Here is a 15,316-nt window from a genome sequence, read left to right on the forward strand (position 1 = left end):
AGCAGGTTCTTATTAGTTATCCGTTTTATACATATTAGTGTATATATGTCAATCCCAATCTCCCAGTTCATCCCACCAGATGGTAGGGTTTGGGCCAGGTGGGGCGCAGCGGTGAGTAAGATTTTTAACATGACAAAATGAAAAGTTGGCATCTCTGTGTTGGTCTTTAGAATTTGCCTGGAAATGTTAGAGGTCTCTGACATCTCAGAGTCTGGGAGCCACTGAGCACTGTCCTGTCTCTCTCCCCAGGCAGCATCCTAGCACAGGGCTCCCTTTGCTTTTGGATCTGGGAGGTCTGCAAGGGTGTGGAGAGGGGGGATGACGAGGAGATGCCACAGCCCTGGTGGAAGCACCGTCTGCTGCCTTTGTGAGGCGGGCGCAGGGTGGAGGTGAGAGAATCTCCCTGGAATGCAAGGGGACAGCGGGGGAGGACACCGCCGCCTGAGTGGAGGAGTCCCAGCCATCGCTGGCAGCTCATGTGTTTTTCTTCCTTCCTCCCATTCGCCTGCTGCACTGGCACAATGGACAATGGCCGGCACACAGCCCCGACCGAGAAGAAGGGGCCGGGTGCAGCTGACCCAGACTCTGGGGACCCGCAAGCCTGCACCCACTCCCTCCCACCCCTGCCTGAACCCTTGATCCCTGGCCCTGCAGCCCTCACAGTTTCCTGTTTGCCTGCTCTATTTGCCCGGCCCCAGGGATGGAGCTGATCCTTGAACTCTGAGTTCCACATCGCCAGGACCAGTGAGCGGTGGCAAGGCCTGGGCCGGCCTTATCAGCCTCCCAGCCCATCCCCTGGCTGGTCACATAAATAGGCTGGGGGAGAGCCGGCCGTTCAGAGACTGCTGGCCATTGAGGTAAGTGCTGCTACTTGCTTCCCCCAGCTCTAGGCATTTGAGGCTCAGGCTTTGGGATCCGGGTTCCAGCCTCTGCCCCATGCTGGGGCCCTGGACACCTGGCCCTCTCCTACCCTGTGCCCCGCCTCCACCTCCCGGGCTACAGTGAGATGGGGTGCGCGGGCTCCTTCCAGCCCCACTCAGCCGGGCCCGTCTTCTCCTCCAGGTCACCCACGTCGCTGCAGGATGAAAGCCTTGGTGCTGACCTTGGCTGTGCTCTTCTTCACCGGTAGGTGCCCCCAACCTAGGGAGCTGACCATGGGGGGGCGACTTCTCTCTGAACCGCTGTGGTCCACCCTCCTGGGTGCGGGGAGCAGAATTTCTCCCTCACCCCCTTCTCCCCTACCTAGCAGTTCAGCTCAGATCCTGGCCCAGAGCTGGCCTGATCTGGGTCTCCCCTCCCACCTCCAGGGAGCCAGGCTCAGCATTTCTGGCAGCAAGATGACCCCCAGTCATCCTGGGATCGGGTGAAGGATTTTGCCACCGTGTACGTGGATGCAATCAAAGACAGTGGCAGAGACTATGTGGCCCAATTTGAAGCCTCCGCTTTGGGAAAACAGCTCAAGTAAGGACCCAGCCTGGGGGCCTGGGGCAGGGGTAGGGGGTGCCGGTGCTGGGGGTGGAGAGGCCTGTGGGAAGAAGTAGCCAGACTGGCCGAATCCCCACCTGCTATTTGATGGGCCCCATAGAAGACCTGGGTGGAAGACAGAAGTGGGATCCCCACGCAGGGTCCCAGCCCCCTAGCAGGGGGCTGACCAGTGCTGCCGGGTCAGTATTCACGGCACCGCGCTCTGCCTGCAGGTGCAACAAGCCCCTTCCTGTTCTTAACTCCCTTCTTAACTCCCTCCTCGGCTCCGGCCAGCAACAGGATGGCTGTCTTCAGAGAGGAGAATGGGCTGGAAGGGTGGAGACTAGGTCCTTAAAATGACAGGCTTCGGGGACAGACAGGACTGGGTACCAAAACCAGCTCTCTTTCTAGCTCCTCTGTCCATCTGGTCAGTGGGATGCCATGGGAGTAGGGGGGGGAGATCATGGATGGGAGAAGCCAGGCTGAGGGTCTGCCCCCAGCTGCCGCACCTTCAGGGACAGGCATGTCCAGGGGTCACCTCAGGTAAGCGGGGGCGCTGGGCTGCAGCTCCGGGGGGCGCCGGGGTGCCTGGGAGGCCTCCCCTGAGCCCTCCTCTCTCTCCCCCCTCAGCCTGAAACTCCTGGACAACTGGGACAGCCTGACCAGCACGTTTGCCAAAGTGCGCGAACAGCTGGGCCCGGTGACCCAGGAGTTCTGGGACAACCTGGAAAAGGAGACAGAGTCGCTGAGGCAGGAGATGAACAAGGACCTGGAGGAGGTGAAGCAGAAGGTGCAGCCCTACCTGGACGAATTCAAGAGGAAGTGGCAGGAGGAGCTGCAGATCTACCGCCAGAAGGTGGCGCCGCTGGGCGAGGAGTTGCGCGAGGGCGCGCGCCAGAAGGTGCAGGAGCTGCAGGACAAGCTGACGCCGCTGGCCGAGGAGATGCGCGACCGCGCGCGCGCCCACGTGGAGACGCTGCGGCAGCAGCTGGCGCCCTACAGCGACGACCTGCGCCAGCGCATGGCCACCCGCTTCGAGGTGCTCAAGGAGGGCGGCGGCAGCCTGGCCGAGTACCACGCCAAGGCCAGCGAGCAGCTCAAAGCGCTGGGCGAGAAGGCCAAGCCCGCGCTGGAGGACCTCCGCCAGGGCCTGCTGCCCGTGCTGGAGAGCCTCAAGGTCAGCATCCTGGCCGCCATCGACGAGGCCTCCAAGAAGCTGAATGCCCAATGAGGTGCCTTGGGCTCCCCTCGCCATCAGTTCAGTTTCGTAGAATAAACATTTTCTAGCGGGAAGGGTGTGATGGGTTGTATGTTTTTCTGAAGCTTCGATGATGATTTTTAAACAATAAAGAGTTCTCCAAAAGCCAAGAAATTCTCTTTGGGGAGAATGAGGTTGGGGGGTTGGGGGGAGTGACGCTGGAGTGGACTCCAGGGGGGCGTGGCCAGAGGGCAGGGACACCTGTTGATTTCCCCGTGGAGTCATCAGCTCTGAACTGGGGCCTCTCAGGGCCTTAATGCTGGAGGACCTGCTTGGCCGGGGAGGGGCTCAAGAGTGGGGACAGAAAGGAACTAATAGAGGACCAGGCAAAGCGACAGATAATCCAACGCAGGTGCCCTGAAAGGGCCTCAAGCAAGAAGTAGTGGCTTTGCCGGGAGAAGTGGGTTCCCCGTCCCCAGCGTTTCCCGTGGGCAGCGGACAGGACCCTCCCCCAGCCCTCCTACTCTAGGGCAGGTGAGGCCGACGGACCATAACGAGCCACTGGAACTTGAAGGATTTGGGCAGGTTCAAATGAAGGGCTTGGCACTTGCTCCTTCATCCTTTATTAATGCAAAAAATACTTTAACAAACACATCCCTTTTCCTTTTCCACAAGGGCCTCGTGCCATTCCTCACACTCCCACCCTGCCTGGAAACAGCCGCTGTTTCCTCGGGCTCAGCTGTGCCAGCCCCATCCTTGGGGCTCCAGCCCTGCCAGCTCCTCTTTTTCTGGCCTGAGTCAGAAAAATAATCACCACCTCTTGCAGGTAGCTAGCACATTTTAATCTCCAAAGTGTTTTCATATCCATCATCTTACTGCATCCTTCCCCAGATCCTGGGTAGACTGCCAGGAAATCGATGGTATGGATGCGGAAGCTGGAGCTTGGAGATGTGAAGTCACTTCCGGGGTTGAAGAGCAGGGTGGTCTAGATTGCCCCTTTTAGACCTACGTGCTCCTGAGCCTCCATGATGATTAAAAAGAAAAATAATAAGTTTGTGGCCAGGCATTCAAGTTCATATGGACTTGAGTGTTTACAGCCGGCCCCTCTTCACACTCAGGTATGCACACCCCCATGTGCATGCTTGTGGCTTCACAGACCTGCAAAGATCTGGGCAGTGCATTCGCGGAGCCTTCCCTTCCCTCTCCCCTCAGGGCCTTTTGCCCTGGTGCTGGAAAATCTACCCCTCCTCTACCTCCAGTGTATCTTAACAGCTCTTGGATAAAGGAGTGGGCTTTTTTAGTTCCTAACCATCCTGAGCTACAATAGGTGTCAAGCCCAGATTTGGGTGAGAACATTTTCCAGGTGTGGGTGCTGGGATCCCTGGCCAAGTTGGGCCCAAAGAGAAGCCCAGGTGGACTTCCAAAGAGAGAGCAGATGTCTCCCAGTGGGGCTGGATGTCCTGACGCCGCCAAGATCTGTCAAGGAGCCTTTGACACCTGGCATGGGAGTAACGAAGCCTTTTTCGGTGTCAGCTGAGCAGAATGTGGACAGCTGTCCTGGGCTGGAGGTCCAGCTCTGCTGTTTGCCGACTCAGTGACATTGGGCACATGCCTTCACCTTTCTGAGCCTCAGTCTTGTCATTGGAAGAGTGGGGGGCTGCTCAAGTAGTCTGTAGTTCTGGAACTCTCTGACGTGAATATCTGTTGGGTAGTGGGGACACAAGGGGCGCAGCCTGTGTTGGGTGACCTTGGGTTCCTCCTTAGTTCCCAGGACACTGCCCGCCCCCACTCCAATCCTGGTCCCAAGGGGACAATCAGCTCAGCCTGTAGTGACAATGGCAGCCATTTACCAGGTGCCTTTGATGTCCCAGGTGCTGTGCACTGTCTCCTTTCCTTCATTCATTCTCAACAAACCTACAGTGGATGGAGTATCATTGTACCCTCTTTACAGATAAGAGACTGAGGCTGATATGAAGTGATAGAGCCAAGACTAGAGCCCAGATGTATCTTACTTTAACTACTACCCCCTCAGCTTCCTTCCCTCAAATGTGGTTGAGAGGGCCAGGTGGCCTGGTCGGGGCAAGTCAACTCCAGAATTTTGATGATTACACACAGTCTCAATTCTGATGATGACATAAAATGCCAGGCGCAGGGCCTGGCACAGAGCACACACTCAAGACATGTTACACAGCACTTGACAGTTTATCAAAGTCTTGCCAAACCTAGCATCCCCTTTGCTCCTCCATGCAAACCTGTGGAGGCAGGCAGGGTAGGTAGGGTCATTCCTACCATACCCCACGCAGCAGCTAAGAGGTGGGTGGGACACCAGCCCCAGGCTTGCCTGAGTTGGAGTCAGTCCTGAGCCCACCCACGGAAGAGCCCCAGCCCATTCCCGCGCCCAAACATACATGGCACGCGTGGGACATCCCACTCATGACAGCTTCTTGTCCAGCTTTATTGGAAAGACAGCACACCCTGGGGGTGGGCCAGGTCTGGGGTGGGGTGGGAGGGCACTGAGAATGTCGTCCCTTTCAAGCTACCTTTGGGGGCAGCCCTGGGAGGCTGCAGGACCCGAGGAGCTGGCAGGATGGATGGGCAGGCGGACTTGGGGTACCGAGATCTCAGATGGCCTCAGGTGAAGGTAGTGCGGGGCTCGGGGCAGAATCCCAGAATTCAGAGAACTTGCCCTTGAACGTGCTCCAGTAGTCTTTCAGGGAGCTGAAGCTGTCGGTCACCCAGCCTCTGGGGGTCAAATCAGTGAGGGGAACGAACAGGGTGGGGTGAGAGCCGGTCTCTTGGCAGTGGCAACCATGGGGCTCCCACCATATCCCCATTGCCTCTCCCAGCACCTTCTCAACTCCACCCAGCAATGCTCCAAGACCCCAGGCAGGGACCCCCTACAGCTGCCACCCCAGGAAAAGACGCCGAAGGTGATGATGGGACCCCCAGCACAAGCCAAATCCGAGTTTCTCCAGGTGGGGGCAGACCTTTGTGCCACGTGGGTCTGAAGCAAGCTGGAGAGGAGTGATTGAGTGGGTAGATGTTTAAGGTCAGGACTGTCGTTCTAGTCTAGGCAAATGAGGCGCCCTAGAATTGTACATCCCCGGGTCTCTGAGCGGGGCGGGGCCGAGGGAAGCAGTCTCTCATTTAGAAAATCGTCAGAGGGTTGATTAGCTGCATGAAATGGGGCAGGTCACTTGGTAAAGTGAGCCTTGGTTTTCTCATCTGCAGAATGGGGAAAATAATACCCACTCCACAGCGGGTTCTGAGGACTAAAAATGTTTGTGAACGCCTCTGCTATGGAAATGCCGGCCGATGTGGGTGAAGTGGAGGCGGGGAAGGGGGCTGGGGAGAGCAGAGGACTAGTGGGCAGGGGCAGGGTGGGAGAGGAAGCACCGACTTCTGTTCACACAGGCCCCAGGGCTTGCAACAAGGCAGAAACACACACACGCACACGTGCGCGCACGCACACGCACGCGTGCGCACGCGCACACGCACACACACGACCCCGCGCTGAAATTGCGTCGGGTGGAGCCAAACCTAGAGCCAGACTATAAGAAAAGGAAATTGGAAGTGAAGGCTGAATGGCCTCCCTCAGAGCCACGCGGGGCACGGAGGGAGAAAGGAGGGACGACAAAGGGGTAAGAGGCGGTATTTGGTGCCCTCTGCCTGCGAGGGAGCCTGTTTTACAGACAGAAAGGCTCAGGTCCTTGGTGGCCATGGGAGAGCCACAGCCCTCCTCCTGGGTTCTCACCAAGTCAGGGGCAGGTGGGGGGCCGGGGTCAGGGAAGGGAGGGCGTACCTGGCCTGCTGGGCCACCTGGGACTCTTGCATGCTGGTCAGTGCGTCCTTGGCAGTCTTGGTGGCCTGCTTCATGTAGTCCTGCATTTTGCCCAGAAGGGAGGCATCCTCTGCCTCGGAAGCTTCTATGAGGAGAGTGGGGCTGAGTGGAGTCGATCGGCGTCTGGGGAACCCTTGGCTTCCTGCCCAGCCACTCATTGGGGCCCGGCATCCCCAAGCCACCTGCCAAGGGTCCTCCAGGCAGATAGAGGCCCATTCCCCACCCCCAGCCCAGTCCCACCAGCTGCTTACGGGCAGAGGCCAGGAGCACCAGGAGGGCAGCAACGAGGAGGACCCGGGGCTGCATGGCACCTTTGTTCCTGCAGGGAAGTGTCCCGTGAGGGGTGCCCCACGTCCCCCCACCGCCGCTGGGGGCTCCCTGGGGAGGCGCAGTGGCCCCTAAAGTAGGACCTGAGCTGGGTCAGGCCAGGAGGAGGAACGGCCTGTTCCCGTCCTAGTATGGGGGAGGCTAAGGGCTTTCAGATAGGGTACTTGGGGGACCCAGGCCAGAGAGAGGGAGGAGTGGCATGGAGCAGAAACCCCACCAGCCCGAGAATCAAGACACCTGGGTTCTGGCCAGGTTTCCGCCACTAAAATGCTGTGTGACTCTGGGTGGCTTTCTGTACCCTCCAGACCTCAGTTTTTCTGCCTGGGGTAGGACTGGGGTGTCTAAGGCTTCTTCCAGTCCTAAACATGCAGAATGCATGGAAAATGGACCCAGTGCCAGCCCCACCTCTGCCACTACGCTCTACGTAGCTTTGGGCAAGTGACCTTCCCCCACGGACCTCGGTTTCCCCAGAATGCCCTGGGGAGGGGAACGCTCATCAAGCCCTAAGGCTTCCTCGGTTCTAGCAGGCTCTTCTCCAGGCTTTGCTGGCTGGGCTGGACAGGGACCCCCGCCTGGCTCTCTCCATCCTGCTCTCCTTTTCCTCCTCCTCCTCCTCCCCCCAGGGGGCATTACCTGGAGCAGCTGCTTCTTGGGATGAACTGAGTAAGCAGGCAAGAGGGTTCTGACCTGTTTTATATCGTCCCCAGGGCAGCGGGCACTGAGGGCCCAGAGAGCCGGGCAAAGGTCACCTGCTGATCAATCTAGACCAGGGTCTGAGAGAGGGTAGCCAGAGGCAGTCAGACCTGCTGGGAGTTGGGAAATCTCTAGAAAGCTACGGGTGCCCATGCTGCTCTCTGCCACCCCTGCAGCCCAGATGGGCTCAGGACCCGGGGGTGGCTTGGGCCTGGGGAGACCCCATTCTTCCTGAGCAGCCTGGCTCCCCAGGGAGAGGCTGGCAAAATAGGAGAAGGGATTAGAGGACAAACCTCAGCCTTTCACACTTGGGTTCCAGGTCCTTCCCACCCCTCCACCCCCCAGCCCCAAGCCCTGACAACAGCCTGCAAGGGGTGTGGGTGATGTGAGAGGGGGATGGGCTGTTTCAGACTTGGGAACAACTCAGCGGGTCGGGATGGGGTGCCTAGAGTGAAGCCACAGAAGACCTATGGGCAGAGGCTTGTGCGGGGAGCGGGGACACAGTTGAGGGCACACAGCCACCTCCCCAGCATCTCCATCTGTGGGCTTCAGTCCCTGGTGCTGCTTACCCAGAAGCCTCCTTGAGCTGATCCCAGAGCAGGGGGTGGTGGGAGAAGGTCAAAGGCCGCTCTGAGTCCCAGGCCTTTATCCTACCATCCCCTCCTCCTCACCTTGCCCTCTGGACCCACTGATAACATTCCCTGGGACAGGATCCAGGCTCATGGTTGGGGCCCTCCCCAGACAGCGGCAGCTGGGATTGAGTCCCAGCGCTGAGTAATCTCACCTCAGGCTTCAGCTTCCTCAGCTTGGAAATAACGGCCCTCAAAGTCCCCTGGCAACTGAAAGGAACCAAGGTGGTGGTGAGGCTGGTCTGGTGGGGAGAGGGGCCAGACGAGCTCTACAGGGGCAGTCAGCTGTCCAGGAGAGGCCTGGGCTCTTCTCGGGGTGAGGTGTCCCTTGGGCCCACACTGGGAGCTGTAGCCTGGATGGAAGGATCAGGGGCCTTTGTCTTCTGGATGTGAAGACGTCAGAGCCAAGAAATTCTAGGTTTAAATGATGACTTTAGCACTTACTCGTATGACCCAGGGCCGGAGAGCTAACATCTCAGTGCCTCGATGTTCTCCTCTGTAAAATGGGGCTAGAATACCGATATGCCAGAATCGCGGTGAAATGTAAATGAGATATGTACAAAGCAGCTGGTCCATGGAGGGGGCTTCATAAATCTCTCTCCCTTTCTCCCAAACACCTTGTCCTTCCCTAGACAGCATAGTCTGAAGGCGGGAGGAGCCTCCAATGTAGAAGTAGAGCTTTTGACAGGCGGCCGTCTTCTCAGGAGGAAGTAACTAAACCCACAGTGTGAAATCACAGGCCTGAGAAAGTGACCTGGCCCTACCCTCAGAATTCTTTATCTCTGGCTGAGACTTGAAGTTTCTCCATACAGATTCATTCCTTTGACTTAGACCTTGTTATCTGCTAAAATACAAATAGATTCCTGTGAAGTAGACATTATTAACCCCATTTTACAGGTAAGAAACCTAAGGCAAGGCCAGAGGCATACCCAAGTACCCATAGCCCATCAGTGGCAGAGCTGGGAACCAGAATCCAGGTCTTCAAATAGCCACGCTGGTACCAAACCGCTTGGAGAGATGAGACCCTTGGAGATTTGTGTCACTCATTCATCAGAGTCAATCCGTTTCAGATCCTGAGTACAGATTTTGGTGATGGGGTGGGGAGGAAAGGAAGGTGATTAGGAGGTCCCTGAAGGATTTGGACATTGGGGAAGGTAGAGGGCAACTGTGTCCACTTCCCTTTTCTGTTCTGGCCTGTTCCTCGGCCCCAGTGGTGAGGGCCACAGTGGGAGTCCAGGTTCCAGGCTGGGCTGGGGCATGCTATAATGGGCTGGCGGGAGCCCTTGGCCCTGTTGCCTCCCACTCTCTTTCCATGCGTGTGGAGGGTCTGGAGGAGGCTGTGCTCTTCTCTCCTGCTCGGCAATGGGCCACTGATCCCAGGGAGGTCAGAAGACGCTGGCAGAGAGACCCAGCGGTGAGGTGCTGAGCTGGGTAGAGAATAGAGAACCTGGTTGTGCGGGCCCATGCAGCTGGGTTGCGACATGCCATGGATCCTGGGACCTTAACTCTTTCACAGGGCTTGGCGCCTTTGTGTGCCTGTATCCCTCCCAGCAGCTCCAGCTGGGTCTCAGTAGGGCTATCTCAGTAAGGGTCTTATCGGTGGTCCAGACTAAGCCACCTCTCCCTGCCTTCTTCTCTCCCTCCCCCCGACCATGGCTCCCCTGGAATGAGGAGACTGCTCCAGGCTTGGCCCCCAGACCATAACTGGTGGTGGGGGGAGAGGAGGAGGAGGAGGGGGAGGAGGAGAAGGCCTGACCAGCTGGGGCCAAAAATGGTCCTCTGGGGTTGCATTGACTCTGCTTCCACTTGTGCCCGAGTGAGGCTTAGCACATGGGCCTCTGTGACCCATGCCCCTGCCACACGGCTGGACTGGGCAGTGCTGATTCAGCCCTGCCAGCCAGAAGCCCACTGCTCAGACTGTAAGTCCAGGAGGCCAAACTCAACTGAGTGTCCTTGATGACTCATTGCCCTCCTCACCTCTGGCCTGGAGGGGGGAAGGGATGGGGCACTGACCTTTGCACCCAGCCCAGGCTGGACTGCGCCTGATTCGGGAGTGTTGCAGGGAGGTAAAGCTTTCAGGGCTGAAACATGGCTCGTGCTTGATGAGCACTCACTCTGCTCCAGGCACCGTTCCCAGCATTACTCAGATTATCTCCCTGACTCCCCAGGAGGCGGGTACTATTCTACACCCTGCTGAGGCAGACGGGGCTCAGAGAGGTTAAGAGTCTCACCCAAGATCACACAGTCAGTACGTGGGGAGCCCACACGCAAACCCAGGGCGTCCGACCCCAGCACCGGAACCCTTAATAACTACTGCGAGACGGCACGGGCTGCTCCAGGGAGGAGGAGCTCCCTGACGCTGGAAGTGACCATGGGTGGTGTGGGACACTGCTGGGTAGTGGGGACTCTGCAGAAGGGGTGCAAGCATCAGAAAGCCTTCTAGCTGTCTTCCATCCCACGGTACATCAAGCCACTTCTGGTATATGAAAAAATGGAGACATGGAAGTCAGGGTTGGCACAACTGTGGTCTTTTCCAATGGCAGACTACCGGAAGCTCAGCTACGTGCCAGGCACTGCACTCACAGAGGACAGCCAACAGTGCGATACAACGGATCTCGTCTCATAGTCTCTCACGGTGATGTGTGTGGTCCAGCAGAGGGGCCCAAGCTGACCAGGCTGTGTCGCCTTCTTGGTGGATGTCTTCCGGTGTGTGATCTCATTTGGAGAGAACGTTGGAAGCCCAAGTAGAAGATCTCCTGGACACCACCACCATCCCCATCATCGCCTGGTGAGAGGCCCCCTGAGAGCCTCAGGTCCTGTGATTCATCACAAGCTGACTGCTCCCACCCAGGGAGTGTGGCTGGAGAGGTGGGCAGAAATCAGGCCTAGGGCCAGCCTGCCCCTCACCCTGCATCACGCCTGCTTGATGACCCCCGGAGGGTTGGGTCTAACTCTGCCACTCTCAATGGAGCAGTGAGTACTCTACTGTATTCCCTGCTTTGATCCAAATCAGGAAAATAGTAATATTATTATTAACAACAATAACAACTAATTTTTAGTGCTTACTCTGTCAGGCACTATACTACTCACTTCACCAGCAATATCTCATTTAATATACCCAACAACCCCATTTTTCAAAGGAGAAACTGAGGCTCAGGGCTAGGCCAAGTTGAATCACTAGACCAAGGTGACACACTTGGCAGTGATGGAACATGAAGCACACTTGTAGTTAACACCTTCAACACGGGACACCCCCCAACTCCACCCACCTCCCCAAAGGCTTGCAGGGGTCCCCTGCTCCTGGGTGCACCTTGACCAGAGCCCTGGATCTCAGCTCACTGCCCGCACCTGTGGCCCTGGATGTCCCAGTCCAGAGTCTGGTGCTCTGAGATGGAGTCCGGGTTGGGGGATGTAGGAGTGGGGGGCCACTCCTCACTGGAGCAGACAGAGGAGCTGTGAACTTTGCCTCCCCATCACCCCCGCCAAGCCTGGCACAGACTCAGAGCTGCCACAGGGCCTCTGGGGCATCAGCCCCAGGCTCAGGTGTTCCCTAGGCCTCGTTTCTTCCCCAGCTCATGGCCCCCCACCCATCCTCCCTTCAGTGCTGGGTGGGGCACGTGCACAGAGCAGCTGCTTCTGACTGCTGCCCGAGCTCCAGTCTTCCGTCAGCTTCCACGTTGCCTTAGGGTCACAAAAGTCCAAGAGGCCTCCTGGGAATGTGTCACCTTCCAGCGTGGAGTCACAATGGGGAGGAGTGCAGCCCGGTGGGGATTTAAATGACTGGCTGGCTCTGAGCTTCAATCAGTTCGAACAGCAGCATAGGTGAGCTGCCTGAGAACCTCTCCTTTGGCCCCCTCTGAATCCAGGAAGGATCCAGTGCAGTAAGAGACTTTTCCAGCCCAGCAAGGAGCCCAGGATGTTCCTGAAGGCCGTGGTCCTGAGCCTGGCCCTGGTGGCTGTCACCGGTGAGTAGGAGCTGCCTTTGGATGGGACTTTCAGGCAGGACCCATCTGTTGCATCAGGCAGGGAAGGGTGGAGAGTCTGGGGCCAAGGTAAGAGGACAGTTCCGAGTGCCTGTCAGCCCATAGCTGGATGCAGGTGGCTGCCCGGTTGCCACCCGGCTCACAGGAGCTAGTCCATTCACAGCGGTGGGCCCCCTGGCATCGGTGCTGTACCCGTTTTACATACCCCCGTGGCTTCCAACTAGCCAAGCGCAGAGAAGGAAATCCGTGGCTGGGCTCCCCCCATCATCCGGTCTGCAGCTCAAGGCTGGTGCAGAGGGGCAGGGAAGGAGACAGGTCCTCATGAATTGCTCTGTTTTCCACCCAGGTGCCCAGGCGGAGGTCAGTGCCGACCAGGTGGCCACTGTGATTTGGGACTACTTCAGCCAGCTGAGCAACAATGCCAAGAAGGCTGTGGAACATCTCCAGAAGTCTGAGCTCACCCAGCAGCTCAAGTAAGAGGGGCAGAGCTTGCAAGGTGGAGCTTCTTAAAGGCCATGCAATGAGTGGGCAAGGGCTGAAATCGGAGGCAGGAGACCTGAGCTTAGGATACCCACTGCCCTGCCACCAACTCACTGGTGACCCAGGGTCTCCAGAGCTGGGATCCACATATGCAAACAGAAAAGTTGGGCTGAATAATCCCTGCTTTAACTTTCTAGAGCATGACGAATGGCCACATCTTAGTATTGAGGCTCGCAGAAGAAAGGAAGGGAAAGAAATGTCGTGTGAGCTGGCTTCCAATACGTTCCAGAAGGACAAGCCTCTGTGAAATCGTGGGAAGGGAGGTGGGGATATTTGGCAAGCTTCTGAGGGCGGGCACATGGCAGGGTAGCCAGCACCTGGTGTAGCTGGAAGATGCTGGAAGAGGTCCAGAACATAACATTCTACTAGAGAACGTGATCTCTGTCACAGCACACCTGGGCTGGGAAGGACCTCGGAGTCCACACTTTTTACTTTACAGGTAAGCAGAGGAAAGCAAACTGCTCCAGGTCACATGATAGGTAGATACTGTGACTCAAGCTCAGGGGGAGATTCAGAGACGCAAGTTCAATGTTAATACCTTAGTCTATCACATCCATTTGCTCAAATCATGATCCACCATACGGAAGGCCACAGGGAAAAGACGGGTGAACTCAGTACCCTGCACACTCACCTGTCCTAGGCAGGTGTGTGTAAGGTGAGTGCTGTGTAAGGAGTCAAGGTCCTGGCATGGAATGCCAAGGATAACAGTGGCCCCCTTGTGTCCGTCCGCCCCAGCACCCTCTTCCAAGACAAACTTGGGGAAGTGAACACCTACACGGATGACCTGCAGAAGAAGCTGGTGCCCTTTGCCACGGAGCTGCACGAACGCCTGACCAAGGACTCCGAGAAGCTGAAGGAGGAGATTCAGAAGGAGCTGGAGGAGCTGCGGGCCCGGCTGCTGCCCCACACCAGCGAAGTGAGCCAGAAGATCGGGGACAACATGCGCCAGCTGCAACAACGCCTGGGGCCCTACGCGGAGGAGCTGCGCACGCAGGTCAACGCCCAGGCCCAGCAGCTGCAGCGCCAGCTGACGCCCTACACCCAGCGCATGGAGGCGGTGCTGAGGCAGAACATGGACAACCTGCAGGCCTCGCTGGTGCCCTACGCCGACGAGCTCAAGGCCAAGATCGACCAGAACGTGGAGGAGCTCAAGGCGCGCCTCACGCCCTACGCCGACGAGCTCAAGGCCAAGGTCGACCAGAGCGTGGAGGAGCTGCGCCGCAGCCTGGCCCCCTACGCGCAGGACGTCCAGGGGAAGCTCAGCCACCAGCTCGAGGGCCTGGCCTTCCAGATGAAGAAGCATGCCGAGGAGCTGAAGGCCAAGATCTCGGCCAGCGCGGAGGAGCTGCGGCAGAAGCTGACGCCCGTGACCGAGAGCGTGCGCGGCAATCTGAAGGGCAACGTCCAGGAGCTGCAGAAGTCGCTGGCCGAGCTGAGCAGCCACCTGGACCAGCAGGTGGAGAAATTCCGCCACACCGTGGGGCCCTACGGCGAGACCTTCAACAAAGCTATGGTGCAGCAGGTGGAGGAGCTCAGGCAGAAGCTGGGCCCCCTGGCGGGGGACGTGGAAGACCACCTGAGCTTCCTGGAGAAGGACCTGCGGGACAAAGTCAACACCTTCTTCAACACCCTCCAGGAGGAAGAGAGCCAGGCGCACGCCCTCACCGCCCAGGAGCAGACGCCGGCCCCTTTGGAGGGCTGAGCTGCCCCCGGTGCTCCTGCCCCACCACTGACACCTGCCCTGCCCTGCCCCCTGTCTGTCTGTCTGTCCCAAAGCGGTTCTTGTACAAACCCGTGGATACCTGTCCAGTGGAAAGTGACACTACCTCTCACTACTCAATAAAGCTGCTGAGAAGCTAGCCCAGTCTGGTTACAATGTGAATTCTTGGTGTTGCAGGGCCTGAGGTGAGAGCTTGGCAAAGCTTAGCAGGGGCTGCCAGGGGATGCTTAGAGGGACACGGAGGGCTGGGAGGTGCGACGGGGGGGAGGGGGGAGGGCAGGGTGTGCTGAGAGAGGTGTGGGGATAGCTCGAAGGGGGAGGTGGATAAAGATGTCACATGTTATCCAAAGATGAAATATGCAACCCATTTATATTCACTTAGCCAACAAATATCTTCAATTAAGTACATTCACCTCGTTGTGCAACCGTCACTACCATCCATCTCCAGAACTTTTTCATCTTCCCGCCTGAAACTCCATACCCATTAAACAGTAACTTTCCCCCGGTCCTCGGCAACCACTACTTTCCGTCTCAGTGAGTTTGCCTACTCTAGATATTTCTTGTATGTGGAATCATAGGCACCAGACAATGAGCAAAATAGCTTTTGTGGAGCATCGGTCTGACAATGGGCTTCACTCTGAGAGGGCCACCGAGGTAGTCAGGACATGGTCTTTGGCTTTGGAGAGCTCACGGCACAGTGGGGGAGACTGTCCCTCCTGGCATAAGCTCTTTTGTGCCTTTAACCTGACTTATTTATGTGAATTTTGATCTATTCCACCCCACCCGGTCACACTTCCATTATATCAATTCATGCTTATTTCAGAAATTTCTTGACTGCTAAACCCATGGTCTCCAGAGTTGAGGAATGCGGCCTAGAGACCTGGCAGAGTCCTGGGAGGTGGGGAGGAGCAGGTGCCCATG

General features: G+C 57.5%; 3 protein-coding genes across 3 annotated transcripts; 2 read left to right on the plus strand and 1 right to left on the minus strand.

Moving 5' to 3' along the window:
* Window positions 1–667: 667 nt before the first annotated feature.
* Window positions 668–2,832, plus strand: APOA1 (apolipoprotein A1). Its single transcript, XM_007117156.2, has 4 exons — window positions 668–857; window positions 1,063–1,125; window positions 1,308–1,461; window positions 2,095–2,832. Exons 2-4 carry the CDS (start codon window positions 1,083–1,085, stop codon window positions 2,693–2,695), a joined length of 798 nt encoding a protein of 265 aa, XP_007117218.1. The 5' UTR covers window positions 668–857; window positions 1,063–1,082; the 3' UTR covers window positions 2,696–2,832.
* Window positions 2,833–5,082: 2,250 nt separating this feature from the next.
* APOC3 (apolipoprotein C3) lies at window positions 5,083–7,502 on the minus strand. The gene is made up of 4 exons (XM_007117161.3): window positions 7,464–7,502; window positions 6,755–6,822; window positions 6,465–6,588; window positions 5,083–5,404 (listed from the first exon to the last, which is right to left on the minus strand). The coding sequence occupies exons 2-4, from the start codon at window positions 6,807–6,809 to the stop codon at window positions 5,284–5,286; spliced, it is 300 nt and encodes a 99-aa protein (XP_007117223.1). The 5' UTR covers window positions 6,810–6,822; window positions 7,464–7,502; the 3' UTR covers window positions 5,083–5,283.
* A 2,421-nt stretch (window positions 7,503–9,923) lies between these two features.
* On the plus strand, window positions 9,924–14,534 carry APOA4 (apolipoprotein A4). Its single transcript, XM_007117157.2, has 5 exons — window positions 9,924–10,071; window positions 10,277–10,327; window positions 12,019–12,117; window positions 12,482–12,608; window positions 13,411–14,534. The coding sequence occupies exons 1-5, from the start codon at window positions 9,924–9,926 to the stop codon at window positions 14,375–14,377; spliced, it is 1,392 nt and encodes a 463-aa protein (XP_007117219.2). The 3' UTR covers window positions 14,378–14,534.
* The last annotated feature ends 782 nt before the right edge of the window (window positions 14,535–15,316 follow it).

Source organism: Physeter macrocephalus, chromosome 16, assembly GCF_002837175.3.
Source record: "Physeter macrocephalus isolate SW-GA chromosome 16, ASM283717v5, whole genome shotgun sequence".
Taxonomy (NCBI): Eukaryota; Metazoa; Chordata; class Mammalia; order Artiodactyla; family Physeteridae; genus Physeter; species Physeter macrocephalus.